At 47.3% G+C, this 16272-nt stretch overlaps 1 protein-coding gene across 4 annotated transcripts in view; it reads left to right on the top strand.

Moving 5' to 3' along the window:
* Window positions 1-16272, top strand: part of NDC80 (NDC80 kinetochore complex component) — a 108258-nt gene that overhangs the window by 69254 nt on the left and 22732 nt on the right. For all 4 annotated transcript variants that reach the window (XM_068106351.2, XM_068106352.2, XM_068106353.2 and 1 more), the window contains one exon: window positions 11680-11885. In XM_068106351.2, the coding sequence (XP_067962452.1) occupies window positions 11680-11885 (206 nt within the window). The remainder of the gene's footprint in view (window positions 1-11679; window positions 11886-16272) is intronic.

Genomic DNA, 16272 nt, shown 5'->3' with positions numbered 1-16272 from the left:
TACCTGCGGCCTCACCTGGCCGACAAACTACCAGTGGCGGAGTGCCCCAATAACCGTACGCACCAACAAAGCCCACACGCCCAGCCATTTCCACAGACTCATGCACCCATCCAAGCACTTCTTTGCTACTACCTGCACCACAGGTGTCAATATCCAATAATTTACCTAAACCCTCTACCTAACTTTAAACTACCCTCCCCGGGTATTCGTGAAGGGGTCCATCTTCCCCCATTCACTCCTTCGCACCATGCACTCCACACCACTCGTTTCACACCACTCATTCCACACACCAATCTCTCTCTTGCACACTTCTTGTGCTCTCATTCCTCTTTCCATACACTCCAACACAACTCCATCTGTCCTCAATACACCACTCATACATCACCTCTGGTCATCCCCGACCAATGCCTCATTTGCTCAAGCCCAAGCACACCCAATTCCTCATTTGCTCAAGCCCAAGACGCACCCACAATTTCTCCACACTACGACATACACACAGCATCATCTAACTACTTCCCTCTAAAACTCGTGCTTTCCCGTCTTCCCTTACACTAAGCACTCCCTCGTCATTAACATCCATCTCATCTCTCAACGTCCCTTCTACCTGTACAAAAGTCACTACTTAGTCACGTGAAAAATTAAGTACACCCCATGTAAAGTTTTGACTTTTTCAACATATTTCAACATACAGCTATTTGATCCTCATTTCAACAATCTTGATAGATAAAGGTGATATAATAAAATAAATATCATGAAACATTTACATTTTGTAGTCCATTGTATAATTTAAATAAACATAAATGCAAATTTCGCATGTGGAAAAAGTAAGTACACCCTTGGCTCTAATACATGGTATTGCCCCCTTTGGCAGAAACAACCTCAAGTAGGCGTTTCTTATAACTGTCTACCAGTCTCTGACATCGACTGGGAGAAATTTTTGCCCACTCCTCCATGCAGAATTCTTTCAGCTGTGCGATGTTTGAGGGGTTTCTTGCATGCACAGCTCGTTTCAAATCCCCCCCACAACATCTCGATGGGATTTAGATCCGGGCTTTGACTTGGCCATTCCAGAACCCTCCATTTCTTTCTTCTCAGCCATTCCTTGGTGGATTTACTGGTATGTTTAGGGTCATTGTCATGTTGCAAGGTCCACCTTCGGTTGAGCTTCAACTTCCTGACAGATGGCCTCACATTATCCTCAAGCACCCTCTGGTACAATGAAGAATTCATCGTGGATTCTATGATGGTGAGCTGCCCAGGCCCTGATGCAGCAAAGCTGCCCCAAGCCATAATATTTCCACCACCATGCTTTTCAGTTGGTATCAGCTTCTTGTGGTCAAATGCTGTCTTTGGTTTTCGCCAAACATGTCTTCTGGTGCTGTGGCCAAATAGCTCTACCTTTGACTCATCTGTCCAGAGCACATTGTTCCAGAAGTGCTGGTCTTTGCCTCGGTGTTCATTGGCAAACTTTAGTCTTGCCCTGATGTTCTTTCTGGACAGCAAAGGTTTCCTCCTGACACACCTCCCATTTAGATCAAATTTGTGCAGCCTCTTTCTAATGGTAGACTCATGCACTTTGACATCAACAGTGGCAAAAGCTACCTGTGGGTCCCGTGATGACATTCTGGGGTTCTTGGACACTTCTTTCAGCATCTTGCGGTCTGCTCTCGGGCTGAACTTGCTGGGGCGGCCTGGCCTGAACAATTTGGCAGTTGTTTGGAGTCTTCTCCACTTGCAGATTATCTTCCGGACAGTCGAATGATTGATTTCATATTGTTTGGAGATCTTTTTAAATCCATTCCCAGACTCGTAGGCATCTATAACCTTATTTCTGAAGGCCTCAGAGAGCTCTTTTGATCTTGGCATGATGACGCCGCACACTTCAACAACAAAGAGCAAACCAAACTAAATGTCTGAGGTTTAAATAAGACAGGTTCCTCCAAGATCCTCTCAAACGATGTTCTAATCATTTGCACCTGAGCTGGTGCACGTGATTCTAATTTTAGGTATTTGAAGTAGTGATAAATGTAGGGGTGTACTGTACTTACTTTTTCCACATGTGAAATTTGCATTTCTGTTTATTTAAATTATACAATGGACTACAAAATGTAAATGTTTCATGATATTTGTTATATTATATCACCTTTATCTATCAGTATTGTTGAAATGAAGATCAAATAGCTGTATGTTGAAATATGTTGAAAAAGTCAAAACTTTACATGGGGTGTACTTACTTTTTCACGTGACTGCAAATCTCATGTCTCCTATTGTCATTTCTAAATCCCTAACAATATCCTAGCCCGCCCTCGGCTAGTTTTCACTGCGATCCCCATAATCTAGCGCTCATGTGCCCCCAATGTGAATGGTAAAGCTACCATTCGCCAACACTATGGCTAACTGTCCACTCCACTTGAGCCTCTCCGTGCGGCAATACATTTTCGTCATCACTGCTCGGCTTCGAAAAGCCGAGCAATGCATGCGGGTGGTTTGTCTCCTGCAGGTTGGGTCCGTCCGGCATTTTCGATTCAGGGGAGGAGGCATGCTTGGGCGAAGGTTCCAGGCGCCATCCCTGCGTGGAGCCTTTCGGTGCCCGGCCTACCCCGGTCGGAGCACCGCGCCCGCCAGGGGGCGAAGGTCCGACCTCTCCTACCCCCCCCCCCCCCCTTGAACCGTGCCGTTTGTCTCTTTCGCCACGGCACGGCACCGACCATACAGGGCGGGGCCCGGCACGAATCGTGCACGCCGCCGCGGCAACGATCCCTGCCGGTCCCCGCAGCACACAAAGCACACCACGCACCGAGGACTCGCGTCGGCTATCCGTCGCCCTAAACGCTGCCCCCGGTCTGCGTCGATGCCCGAGTCACATTCTCACACCACGCGACCCTTTCTATACTTATTTCACACCAAGACGTCCCAGCGCCTCCCATACACTCCATACATTTTGTTACTGCACTCGCTCGTGCATACTCTTCCCTTGCACACTCAGGCGCACACCACTCAGGCACACTCACGCCGTTCGCACATTCCATTACCACACATCCTGGCGCACTCATACTACTCGCACACTCTGTTACACACTTGGCCATCGCACACCCTCACGCACACTCTCTTGTTACACACTCAGTAACAACCACGGGAGTGCACTCTCCGGGTACACACCCACTCAGCGCACACTTACCCACATGTGTGCATTCTCCTGTTGCACACCCAATCACGCGCTCTGGTGTGCACTCCCGCACACTCTCTTCGGCCATCGCACACTCTGTTTCACACTCTTCACACATACACTCCGTTGTGCACTCTGTAACACACTCTCCTGTTGCACACATGCGCTCCGGTGCCGTTCGCACACGCGCGCCATTCACCTTCATACACCTCCCCGCGGACCTTCCACGAGCGCCCGGGTGACGTCGCGCTCCCAAGCGTGCCAAACACTTTCGCGCCAAACACTTTTGTGCCAAACATTTTCGCGCCATACACGCTCCTACTCACCTTCGGGATTCTCTTCTCCGCCAACCGCACCTGCAAACTTTCATTTGGGTTAGGCAGCATGACATCACAATGCGAACACGGACTTTGCGTGCATTCCATTTTCATCTCCGATTTAATTTCTGCTTCTGCCGTCTCTTCGTCCCCAATTTTCACTATAATTTATTTTTCTTTTTCTAGCCCAACGACCGCCGGCGCGCTTAAAATTTTCTCTTCTAATTCAGCGGCCGTCGGCTTTTCCACACCCTGAGTCGCGATTTCTATCCCCTCGGTCATTTTAACTGCGCCTCGCTCAGGCTCGCTTTCCACGCGTTCCTCAAATCGCGTTACCTCGTCGCGTACCAATGCGACCTCCCCGCTCAAACCGCGCCTTATGTCCTCTCCCATTTCTTTTATTTCTTTCTTTGATGCCACTCTCATGTTTCCCCATTTGTTCTTTTGGGTGTCATTTTTTCTCTCCAACCCCTTTTTCACCTCTTCCAATTCCCGGGTGGATTTGTCCCCCAATTCTTTTTATTGGCCACCCATTTTGTTTTCCAATTTAGTTAACCCGTCTTTCATTTCCCTCATTTCATTGCTTTGCACCACGAAGCACGCTTTGATTTGCGCCATGAAGGTGCCCATATCCATTGGCTCCGCGGGCTCGGCTTCCGCTGCCTCATGCGAGGCGCCGCCATTTTCTACCCCTACGGCCGGCCCCTCATCAATGTCCTCTTCTTCCCATTGTTCCCGGGGGTCCTGGGTCATTAATTCTACCTCCTCTACCTCCTCCTTTACCCCCACCAGCATTCGACCGTCTTGGCTATCCATGGCACTAATTAAATTTGGATTTTAATAATTAAATTTCGGCCGCTCGTAATTTTGAGTGCGTTAAGCGCACTTCGGATCCAATCCCACTCTTAGAGCCCTGGTTGGTTGGTGGCCCTTACCGTCATCGCCTCTGACGCGCTCCTTGACGCCGCTCCACCCCGACCCCGCGCTCCTCCCTCTTCTCAGGCCTACCTCGTGTTACTCGACTAGCGAGCGAACAAAGGGCAGCGAATGCTGCTGGCAGCCAAAGCGTAACAAACTGCTGCGGGTAGCCAAAGCGTAACAAACTGAGGGATCAGCCAAATGGGGCGCGGGATCAATTATGCCCATAGGTGGAATTGGAGGGTGGCGCAAAAATGAAGGGACCTAAACTCGTCTTTATACAACGCAGATATTACCAGGGGAAATGGCCTATACTCACACATACTATGACATAACTAATACCTACGTGTTGCTCGTGGACTAACTATGGGGGGCAAACCTTTAGCCTTTAATGATGTCATATATGTACAAATCTCAAAACTGTAGCAATATCTTACTAGCTTGGCTCAGCTCGCTGCGCTCGCCTTACCACACGTCGTTACTGAGGAATGGGCTTATTTTAGCTGAGGATAATGACTGCACCTGAGGTGCTGTGTTGTCATGATTTACACCAATCATAATACAAACAATTATTTTGCACAAATTTATTTGTAGTGTTTGTGATATTACATTTTTATAAGCAATTTAGGTTGAAGATTTAGGTTGAAAAAATATATAAAATTCAAAAAAGAACCCCTCAGCACATACATACGGGAGGGGTTAGGCGCAGACTGGAAGTTTGGGACGATTACACCTCACCACCACGTAATTCAAAACACCTCACCACCAAGTAATTCAAAACACCCTCGTCACCAACTCATTCAAAACACCTCGCCACCACATCATTAAGAACACCTCACCCCCACATGATTCAAAACCACCACCACGTTATTATAAACACTTCACAACCATGGAAACAAAAGTTTCAGGGATTAGTTCAGTGACAACAGACTGCCCAGATGTGTCGATATGTAGATAAATGACTGTACCTGAGTTGCTGTTTTGTCATGGTTTACACCAATCATAATTCAAACAATAATAATGCACAAATGTATTTGTAATATACGTGATATTACATTTTATAAACAATTGAAGTTGAAAACTTAAGTTGGAAAAAAAAAAAATTCCCCAAAAAATTCACCTCCCCACCCCCCACCCCCAAAAAAAATTGTAGCATTTTTCAAAAAAAAATACCCTTGAGGGCATACCGACGGGAGAGATAGGTGCATACCAGAAGTTTGGTAGGATTTCACAAAAGTTTGAGGGAGTAGTTCCATGACAACACAGACAACAACACACACAACAACATGCATTTTAAGGCCATTTTCCCTGCTGGAGCGGGGGTTAGCCTTGCGGTCCGTCCTCTACTTCCTTCTACATTCATTTTCATCACTCTCCTCAACCAGGCACTTTCATCCTTCCTCAACACATGACCAAACCATCTCAACCTGTTCCTCTTCACAGCATCAATCACAGGCTCTATTCCCATCATCTTTTGCAATTCATCATTTGTCTTCCTCTCTCTCAACGATACTCCGCACATCCACCGAACCATTCGCATTTCCACCCTTTCCAGCTTTTGTTGCTGCTCTACTACCCATGTCTCGCTCCCATAAATCATAACACTTCTCACACATGCAGCATACACCTTTTCCTTCAGCTTCAACGACACTCCCCTCCTCATCAGCACGCCACTTAGTTCCCGAAACTACTTCCATGCACATCTCACTCCAGCAACCGTTGCCGAGTGTGATCCACCTTCTCCATTCAGCATGTCTCCGAGGTAGCAAAATGTTTTCACACCTTCCAGCTTCACGCCGTCTCCAAGATCCATCTCAACATTTCCTCCATCTGCAGCTCCCTCTGTGCACACCTTGCATTTGAATGTAGCTGCCACACTGGTTAATGACCCTCTCAGACCACTGCATTTTTGAGGAACCCACTCAGCGCACATTGTACATTGAATGGAGTTCACTCCGACACCCTTCTTGCACACACAGCACATGGCCACTTCCCAGTTCTTTCCAGCTCACCACATGCTTTACCACTTGCCATCACCTTCGTCTTTCCGATATTCACCTTCAGACCTTTTGTCTCCATACATTCCTTCCACTTGTTCATCTTTTCCTTCAGTCCATCCATACTTTCCGCAATCAACACCAGATCATCTGCATACAACAACTCCCATGGTAAACCCTCCTTTACGTTCTGAGCCAGCACCTCCATCACAGCTACAAATAGTAGTGGACTTAGTACCGACCCCTGATGCACTCCCACCTTCACCTCAAACTCACCACTGTTCCCGTCCTTCGTCCTTACAGCTGTGTGCGCTCTTTTGTACAATGCCATCACTACTCTGATCAACCATTCCTCCACTCCTAACTTCCTCAATGCCCATGTCAATACTTCGCGTGGAACCCTATCGAATGCTTTCTCCAGATCAACAAACCCAAGAAACAACTTCTTCCTCTTCTCCATGTACTTCTCCTGCAACTGCCTCACTATAAAGAGCGCGTCTGTCGTTCCTCTTCCTGGCATAAATCCAAACTGCATTTTATCGATCTTCACCTTCTTCCTTATCCTCCTCTCCAACACCCTTTTCAATACCTTCATTCCATGCTCCAATAACTTTTTCGCTCGGTACGAGCCACAGTCCAGAGGGTCACCTTTCCCCTTGTATAGAGGGACAAGGGTACTCAGTTCCCAATCCACTGGAATGCGGCCTTCTTTCACCACCAGATTACAGATCTCTGTCATTCTCTTCACACCCCAACTTCCTGCTGCCTTCAACATATCTCCCACAACTCCCGTCGGCCCTCACACTTTTCTACTCTTCATTGCTTTTATCGCTTGCTCAACTTCCTTCTCAGTTATCTTCTCTGCCGGTTCTAAAACTGGGTTACTCTCTTTGTTGCCATCCCAGTCATTCTCTGCATTCAACAGCATTTCCATATATCTCTTCCATCTCCCTTTAATTCAATCTGCGTCCACAACGATTTGTCCCACTTCATCCTTCAAGCAACTCACCCCCGTCACATCACACCTCTTTCGCTATCTGCTTTGCAATCCTGAATACCGTTCTCTGACCCTATTCCGAATCCAAGCGTTCTCTGAACATTTTCCTACATGCCTCCTGCGCCTTTGCTACCTCTTTCTTTGCAGCCTTCTTGGCTGCCTTATAACCTTCATGCTCTGCCTTTTCTGCCCCCGTACCCTTCGCCTTCTGCCACTCCTTGAACTTCTTCCTCTTCTCGTCAATCCTCTTTCCAACTTCATCATCCCACCACCATGTTTCCGAGTGCCTTGCTCGTCCTTTTATCCATCCACATACTTCACCAACGGCTCCCAACAGACTATCTTTCATTGACATCCAACCACTTTCAAGCTCAACCACATCATCATCTGCCATACTCGGACTCTATTTTAATGACTCCCTCACTGTCACCTCTTTCAACCTCCACACCTTCATTCTCGGTTGGTACTTCACCCGCCGAGCTCTCTTCGCACCTTTCACCCTTATGTCACAGACAACCAAATGGTGCTGTGAAACATACCTTTGTCTTCTGCCAGAGTTTTGTAGTGCTGTGAAACATACTCCCAGAGTTTTGTAGTGCTAACATACATAACCAAGGATCACACTTGTGTCCAGGAGGTGCCCCCTATCTCACCTACGCACCATCAGGCAGTCAATGGTTGTCGTCGACCCACCTGACGTGTATGTAACAAGCTTATTATCCTCTTTCTGGAACTGAGTATTACAAGTCAACAAACCAGCTCCATCAGCAAACTCCAAAATCCTCTCACCTTCTCCCTTGAAAAGGCAGCCAGGAAAGTTATAAGGCAGCCAGGAAGGCTGCAAAGAAAGAGGTAGCAAAGGCGCAGGAGGCATGTAGGAAAATGTTCGGAGAACGCTTGGATTCGGAAGAGGGTCAGAAAGCAGTTTTCAGGATTGCAAAGCACATAGCGAAAGAGAGGTGTGACGTGATGGGGGTGAGTTGCTTGAAGGATGAAGTGGGACAAATCGTTGTCGACCCAGATGGAATTAAAGGAAGATGGAAAAGATATATGGAAATGCTGTTGAATACAGAGAATGAATGGGATGGCAACATAGAGAGTAACCCAGTTTTAGGACCGGCAGAGAAGATAACTGAGAAGGAAGTTGAGGAAGCGATAAAAGCAATGAAGAGTGGAAAAGCGGGGAGGGCCGACGGGAGTTGTGGGAGATATGTTGAAGGCAGCAGGAAGTTGGGGTGTGAAGAGAATGACAGAGATCTGTAATCTGGTGGTGAAAGAAGGCCGCATTCCAGTGGATTGGGAACTGAGTACCCTCGTCCCTCTATACAAGGGGAAAGGTGACCCTCTGGAGTGTGGCTCGTACCGAGCGATAAAGTTATTGGAGCATGGAATGAAGGTATTGGAAAGGGTGTTGGAGAGGAGGATAAGGAAGAAAGTGAAGATCGACGAAATGCAGTTTGGATTTATGCCAGGAAGAGGAACGACAGATGCGCTTTTCATTGTGAGGCAGTTGCAGGAGAAGTACATGGAGAAGAGGAAGAAGTTGTTTTTTGGGTTTGTTGATCTGGAGAAAGCATTCGATAGGGTTCCACGCAAAGTATTGACATGGGCATTGAGGAAGTTAGGAGTGGAGGAATGGTTGATCAGAGTAGTGATGGCAATGTACAAAAGAGCGCGCACAGCTGTAAGGACGAAGGACGGGAACGGTGGTGAGTTTGAGGTGAAGGTGGGAGTGCATCAGGGGTCGGTACTAAGTCCACTACTATTTGTAGCTGTGATGGAGGTGCTGGCTCAGAACGTAAAGGAGGGTTTACCGTGGGAGTTGTTGTATGCAGATGATCTGGTGTTGATTGCGGAAAGTATGGATGGACTGAAGGAAAAGATGAACAAGTGGAAGGAATGTATGGAGACAAAAGGTCTGAAGGTGAATATCGGAAAGACGGAGGTGATGGCAAGTGGTAAAGCATGTGGTGAGGTGGAAAGAACTGGGAAGTGGCCGTGTGCTGTGTGCAGGAAGGGTGTCGGAGTGAACTCCATTCAATGTACAATGTGCGCTGAGTGGGTTCATCAAAAATGTAGTGGTCTGAGAGGGTCATTTACCAGTGTGGCAGCTACATTCAAATGTAAGGTGTGCACAGAGGGAGCTGCAGATGGAGGAAATGTTGAGTTGGATCTTGGAGACGGCGTGAAGCTGGAAGGTGTGAAAACATTTTGCTACCTCGGAGACATGCTGAATGGAGAAGGTGGATCAGACTCGGCAACGGTTGCTCGAGTGAGATGTGCATGGAAGAAGTTTCGGGAACTGAGTGGCGTGCTGATGAGGAGGAGAGTGTCGCTGAAGCTGAAGGGAAAGGTGTATGCTGCATGTGTGAGAAGTGTTATGATTTATGGGAGCGAGACATGGGTAATGAACGTAGAGCAGCAACGAAGGCTGGAAAGGGTGGAAATGTGAAATGCGAATGGTTCGATGGATGTGCGGAGTATCGTTGAGAGAGAGGAAGACAAATGATGAATTGCGAAAGATGATGGGAATATTGCCTGTGATTGATGCTGTGAAGAGGAACAGGCTGAGATGGTTTGGTCATGTGTTGAGGAAGGATGAAAGTGACTGGTTGAGAAGAGTGATGGAAATTGATGTAGAAGGAAGTAGAGGACGGAGAAGACCGAGAAAGACTTGGCTAAAGATGGTGGAAGAAGAAATGCGGGCAAGGGGGTTAACAAGGAGAGATGCAGAAAATAGGGCAAAATGGAGAAGATTGTCATGGGGACCGCAAGGCTAACCCCCACTCTAGCAGGGAAAATGGCCTTAAAATGCATGTCGTGTTGTGTTGTTCTCCATTCCTCACACCATAATCTGTAACCCCCTGAACTCCCTCAAAACCATCCATACTCCTTCCCACATGTCCATTTTGGTCTCCTCCTACCACAACAACTTCCTCATTCACGTTTTCCATCAGCTTCTCTATTGCACACCAGAACTTGTCCTTCTCTTCATCGCTCCAACCGACCTGAGAAGTATATCCCGAGATGACGTTCACCAAGAGCTTTCGAATCATCATTTTCACCATCGTCAACCTTTCACTCACTCTAGTCACACTCACCACACTGTCTACAAACTCCTCAGAAAACAGGACACCAACACCATGCATGCCTTCCGGCCACTCTTGCCATACAAATTTGTATTTCTGTCTCTGCCTACCCTTCAACATTCTCACACCACATCCCTTCCATCTCGTCTCCTGCACACAACATATGTCCACTCTTCCTCTGACCAATACTTCCACCACTTCTCATGATCTCCCTGTCATTGTCCCTACATTTCATGTCCCAATCCTCAGAAACCGATCTCCACATGGGGCATCAGACGTTTCGTCATAAATGGAGTGATTTCCACCCTTGCTTCGATCGGGTTCCCCACTTTGATTTTTGACGAGAGGGAGTGAGTACCCCCACGGGGTACTTCGGGCTGTACCCTGCCCATATGTAATTGTAATTGTCATGGTTCCCTTTTTGAGCCAATGTTTTACGGCCGGATGCCCTTCCTGACGCCAACCCTTTTGGTCGCCTATTACGACGCACTGGGATACGGTGTACCTATTCTAAACCGGGGTACCCAACACTTGGGACTCTTGGTGATGTATCACAAAGAGTCCCTACATTATATAATATCTACTGTAATGTATATCATTCACTCTGACCTGTTAAAATAAATAGCCCCGAGTGGGCTGACTGTCATCTCTTGAGGTTGTTGTTGAGGCCTCTGCTGTTTTGGGGGTGAAGGGGGTGTGGGGGGACCCCGCTGGTAGCCCTCTGATCCCTTTGGGAGGCCCCCATGATCTGAAATCGAAAAATTGAAGCCCATGCGATTTGTGCAGGCTACTGTCTTGTATTGATGTATCAAGTTTCAGAACAATCAGCCAGGTGATAAGGGAGGAGTAACAAAAAGTTAATGGATGGACGGACAGGCATCACGACCCATTTTATAAGGTCATTCCTTTGAGACTGAGGTGAGATGACCTAAAATTATTACATGGCACACGTGCAGCTTTGCTCAGGAATTTAATGGGGTTGTACATTTTGCATTTAATGTAATTTATTCGCATCACACGTTCACAAAGGAACATGAATTGCTCTTGTACGTTGTATGTCAATCACCAAATGAGTCCACACTAGTTCTCAGACCTACTGTAATCTATGTACCCCAGCGAGTGTCAACATTATTAAATGCTGTGTCTTGTTGTTTTTGGCTACTGTTTTATTTTATTTTGTCTTTTGTTTTGCCAGGTTTGGAACTAGAAAAGGAAACTGCTGTGGTGGATAATCTCAAGATACAGTTGGATAGGCAGACATTGACTCCCTGTGAAGTGGAAAACCTGCAACGGCAGCTGAAAGATTTGGAAACGGCTCAAGTGGAACTCAATCGAGCTGCAGAAGAACATGATTTATTTTTAAAATGTTCGCTGGAGGGTAACACAGCAACACGATCTGAGGTTAGAGCTCCTTTGTTGAATGGATTTTTTCTTTTTTAATACACTAGCGTGACTCGTTGCGCTCCGCGAGCCTCACCACACGTCGTTTCAGAGGGATAGGCATCTTTGACTATTTCGGTGTCTTTTGGGTCTTCAGCATATTTTGGATCCTTTGGGCCTTTAAGGTTATTTTGGGTCTTTGGGGTGTTTTGGGTCTTCAAGGGTATTTTAGGTATTCAGGGGTCTTGGTGGTCTTAAGGGTCTTGGGAGAATGAAAGGCTCGTCAAAGGTTTTGTTTTTTGTATACAAGATCGGGGCTCGTATAGAGCTAACAATGATCACAAAAAGAGAAACTGACACATAAAACGTATGATAAAGGGAGCGGGAGACAAGATGGAGAGCAGGGACATCGGGAGATCTGTGGGAGGGAGAGGGCATGGGAAGGGGGGGGGGGGGGTGCGGGGGGAGGTGGGTGGGAAAGGTAAAAAAAAAAAAAACATGGACACTGCTAGGACTTCCAGGAAAGAAGTCTGTATTTAAAAGAAGTGGAGTTCTGGGGTGAATTAACGGCGGTAGAAAAGATCAAGGTTTTGGATGGGGGAAGATAAGAGATAGTGGTGAACAGCTGTTTTAAAGACCTGGGGGGAGGAGTGGGATTGAAGAGAGTGAGGGAGTTTGTTCCAGAGGCGGGAGAAAAGAGGAATGAAAGAGTGAAGGTGAATAGAGAGTCTTGATTTTGGCAGTTTAACCATAAGAGGGTTGCTGGTAGATCTTGTGCGACCTGTAGGAATATTTGGGGGACAGAGCACAGAGAGAGCTGGGGGAGCAAGGCCGGAGAGGACTCGGCAGAAGACAAAGACCACCAACCTGCCTGCGGTGAGTGAGTGAAAGGCCCTTGGAGTTGGCTTCATTGCAGGAGATTCAAATGATTCTGAAAGCTTTGGTTTCAACAGCGTGAAGCGAGCTAGGTGTGAGGCAGGAGCACCGGCCCAGAGGGGAGAACAGTATTCCATTGAGCTGCGGATGAAAGCCTTGTATGTGGTAAGGAGCTCAGGTGTGCCAAGGAAGGACTTCGCACGACGGAGGATGCCCAGTCGGCGACTGGCTTTGGAGGCCAGCTTGGAAATGTGGTTTTCCCAGGAAAGATCATGGCAGATAGTGAGACCCAAAAGCTTGAGTGACAGCACTTCTTGAAGAGGATTGAGAAAGTAGATGGGAGGGTTGTCCAGTCGATCTTTTCGGAGAGACATAGTGAAAGTGTGAGATTTGTCAGGATTGAAAGACATGTTCCACTTGTTTGACCAGTCTGTGATTTTGTCCAGGTTTGCAGAGAGCGAGGAGGCTGCAGACTGCCGATCTGAAGGATGAGGTATGGAGCAGTAGAGGATTTCAGAGAGTCGGAGAGATCATTGATGAAGACGAGAAAAAGCACAGGTTCCAGAACACTGCCTTGGGGATCTCCAGCATGAACAAGAAGGGGAGATGAGAGAAAACCATTCAGGGCCACATGTTGACTATGACCAGAGAGGATGTCCACAAGCCATGCTTGGAGATTTCCATGGATACCATAGGAGGAGAGTTTGGTGAGCAGAGCGGGGAGCCAGACCGTATCGAAGGCACGTGATATGTCGAGTGAGACAGCTCTGATTTCCTGTTTGGCATTAAGGACCTCCATCCATTGTTGAGACAGCAGAAGCAGCATGTCCAGAGTAGAATGACCTGGTCTGAATCCAAATTGATGATCCGAGATGGAGATTTGAAGAAGAAGAAGACGTTTTTGTTGCATCCATAACCGTATACGTTTGCTCTATTATAATAAGATGGTCTCAGCTCATGGAAGAGCTAGGACACAGAACAGATCAGGACACAACATAACTGTTACGTGCTGCTCCCCAACCCCCTGGTTACGGTGTACCTCCGAGCCCCGAGAGGAGTCACGGCAGAAAAATGTGTTATTCTGTGTCAAAAATCAATGGTGAAACCACACCAATTGTTACCAACAAACAAATATTGTATTAAAAATCACACAAGACTAACCGTACAACAATAATAGCAACCAAAAGTACAATCGATGTATATCTTATGATGGTACCATCAGCTAGTATAAGGTAACTCACTGTGCTCCAAGTGAGTGAAAAAGAACATTCCCCAATGTCTCTATATTCCCGTCTTCGAGCTCAAAGTTGATCCCCTCCAGCGATCGTCAGAGCAAGGTCGAATAGAAACCAGAATCCCGTTCAGATGACGGGCCCAGTCACGCCGCCAAAACGGCACAAAGGCGCACGCGGCAAAAGCTGCACAAAGGCGCACTCAAGGTGACTGGGAAATCCAAAGGCGCCCTCCAGGTATGAACGTTCACAGCTCAGTCGACGAGCCACAAATTAATCCTCAAAAGCCACGGTGCACACACACACACACATCAGATACGTCTGAAAGCGGTGGAAACGGCTGACGAAGCAATGAAGCCTTGCGAAGCGCGCGAGTCAAAATGGCCCACGGCCTTTTTGCTGACACATAGTTTCAGGGTACTTGACAAGACGTGTCTGTGCCAAGCGTGACGTCAGTACCTTCTCCTTCTCTTCAGAGCGCTTTCTACCCACAGCACGAGTCGTGGTACATGATGGAAAGATACCTGGAATCTCCTGTTCTACCTGTGCAGTGTTATTTGTCATACTAGGCTTTTCAACAAACATCGGGTTACCAGAAACTTGACCACCGGCCAAATCATTCCCGATAACAAAAGATATTCCTTCTACAGGAAGAGTGGCTTGTAAACCTACGGTGACCGGTCCTGACACCAAATCAGACTGCAAATGGATGACATGAAGTGGGGCTTTAACATAGCCACCAACCCCCTGTAAACGAACACGAACACCAGTTGCCGTCTTCTCTGACAATGGCAAAATGCCTTTAAGCATCAAAGATTGATGTGCTCCTGTGTCCCTCAATACCCTAACAGGTCCCTGGTTCGTCAAGTCTCCATCCAGTGACACAAACGCCTCTGAAATAAAAGGTTTGTAACCCTCTTGAACAAGGTTGTTATGTGATGCTGTAACTTTGGCATGGGAACCTTCACAGGGCACTGTCCTCCAAGGACGATTTCTCACATTTGCCAATGCATTCGGAGTTGTACTAGTCTGACTCCGCTCCTGATTTTTCCTTTCCAGGGCATAACATTGGGACATCAAGTGTCCAGGTTTCTTGCAAAAAGCGCAAGTAGGCCCTGAGGAGAAACTCGTGGTCTGCCTCGAGCCCCCCGGAAGATAAGTCTGTCTTGGAACTGTAGACTTCTGATCGCTAAGAGTCGCGGTATCAGATCTGTCCTCAGTCATCTCTAGGCCGCCCCCATGAATCTTTGTTCTCCGCACCGGATGTACCATAACTCCCCTGGCGAACTCTAGGCGGGAAGTTAGGTTTGTGGAACCCCATCCTGTGTGTCAAGGCATAGTCATCTGCCACGGTTGCTGCCTCATACAACTCTGGTACCTTCTTTTCCTCCAAATGTACTTTAATGTCCTCGTGGACACACTGTTTGAATTCCTCCACCAAGATCAATTGTCGCAACAGATTTAAGTCTTTCCCAACCCCTTTCGAATCACACCACCGATCAAACATGGTTTCCTTCATTCTGGCAAACTCCACATGGGTCTCACTCTCCCTCTTCCTGGCATTCCGGAATTTTTGCCGGTAAGCTTCAGGGACCAAATTCATAGGCTTTGAGAATGGCTTTCTTCACTTTCTCATAATCTACACATTGGTCAATCGGTAAAGCTGAAAATATATCTTGAGCTTTACCCACCAAAACACTTTGCACTAACATAGTCCAGGACCCCACAAGCCATTTTAGCATTTGAGCCACTTTCTCAAAGTGTAAAAAAAACTTGGCTTCCTCCTTTTCATTGATGGGTGGAACCAGCCTCACATGCTAACCAACATCCCAGGTGTTCTGACTAGTTGTCGAACCGCCGGCATGGATGCTACTTCTCCCCGTTCTCTCATTAATTCCAACTTCTTGAGTTCAACTCCCCTCTGATAATTCATGTCCCGTTCCTTTAACTCCCTTTCAGCTCTCCTCTCCTCTGCTCTTTCCTTTTCTCTTCTTTCTTCGAGTTCCCTTGCAGCTCTCCTTTCCTCTGCTCTTTCCCCTGCTCTTCTTTCTTCTTCAGCGCTCCTTTCCTCTGCTCTTCTCTCCTCTGCTTTCCTTTCCTCTGCTTTTACCCTTTCCTGGCTCTGCAGTTGCCTCTCCATTTTCCGGAGCTCCACATTTTCTTTTTCCTTGGGTAACCAATCCAAGGCTACCTCTGTCCATGTTCCTTGTCCCACCGGAGATTCTACCACCAATGTCTGCATCTCTGCTTTCTTCATATTAACTCGGACCTCCAAGTTAAAATGTCTGGCCAATATCAAG

Source organism: Myxine glutinosa, chromosome 2, assembly GCF_964187855.1.
Source record: "Myxine glutinosa chromosome 2, kmMyxGlut1.1, whole genome shotgun sequence".
Taxonomy (NCBI): domain Eukaryota; kingdom Metazoa; phylum Chordata; class Myxini; order Myxiniformes; family Myxinidae; genus Myxine; species Myxine glutinosa.
Note: the sequence above shows the minus strand (reverse complement) of the source record. Positions and strands in the feature narration are given on the sequence as shown.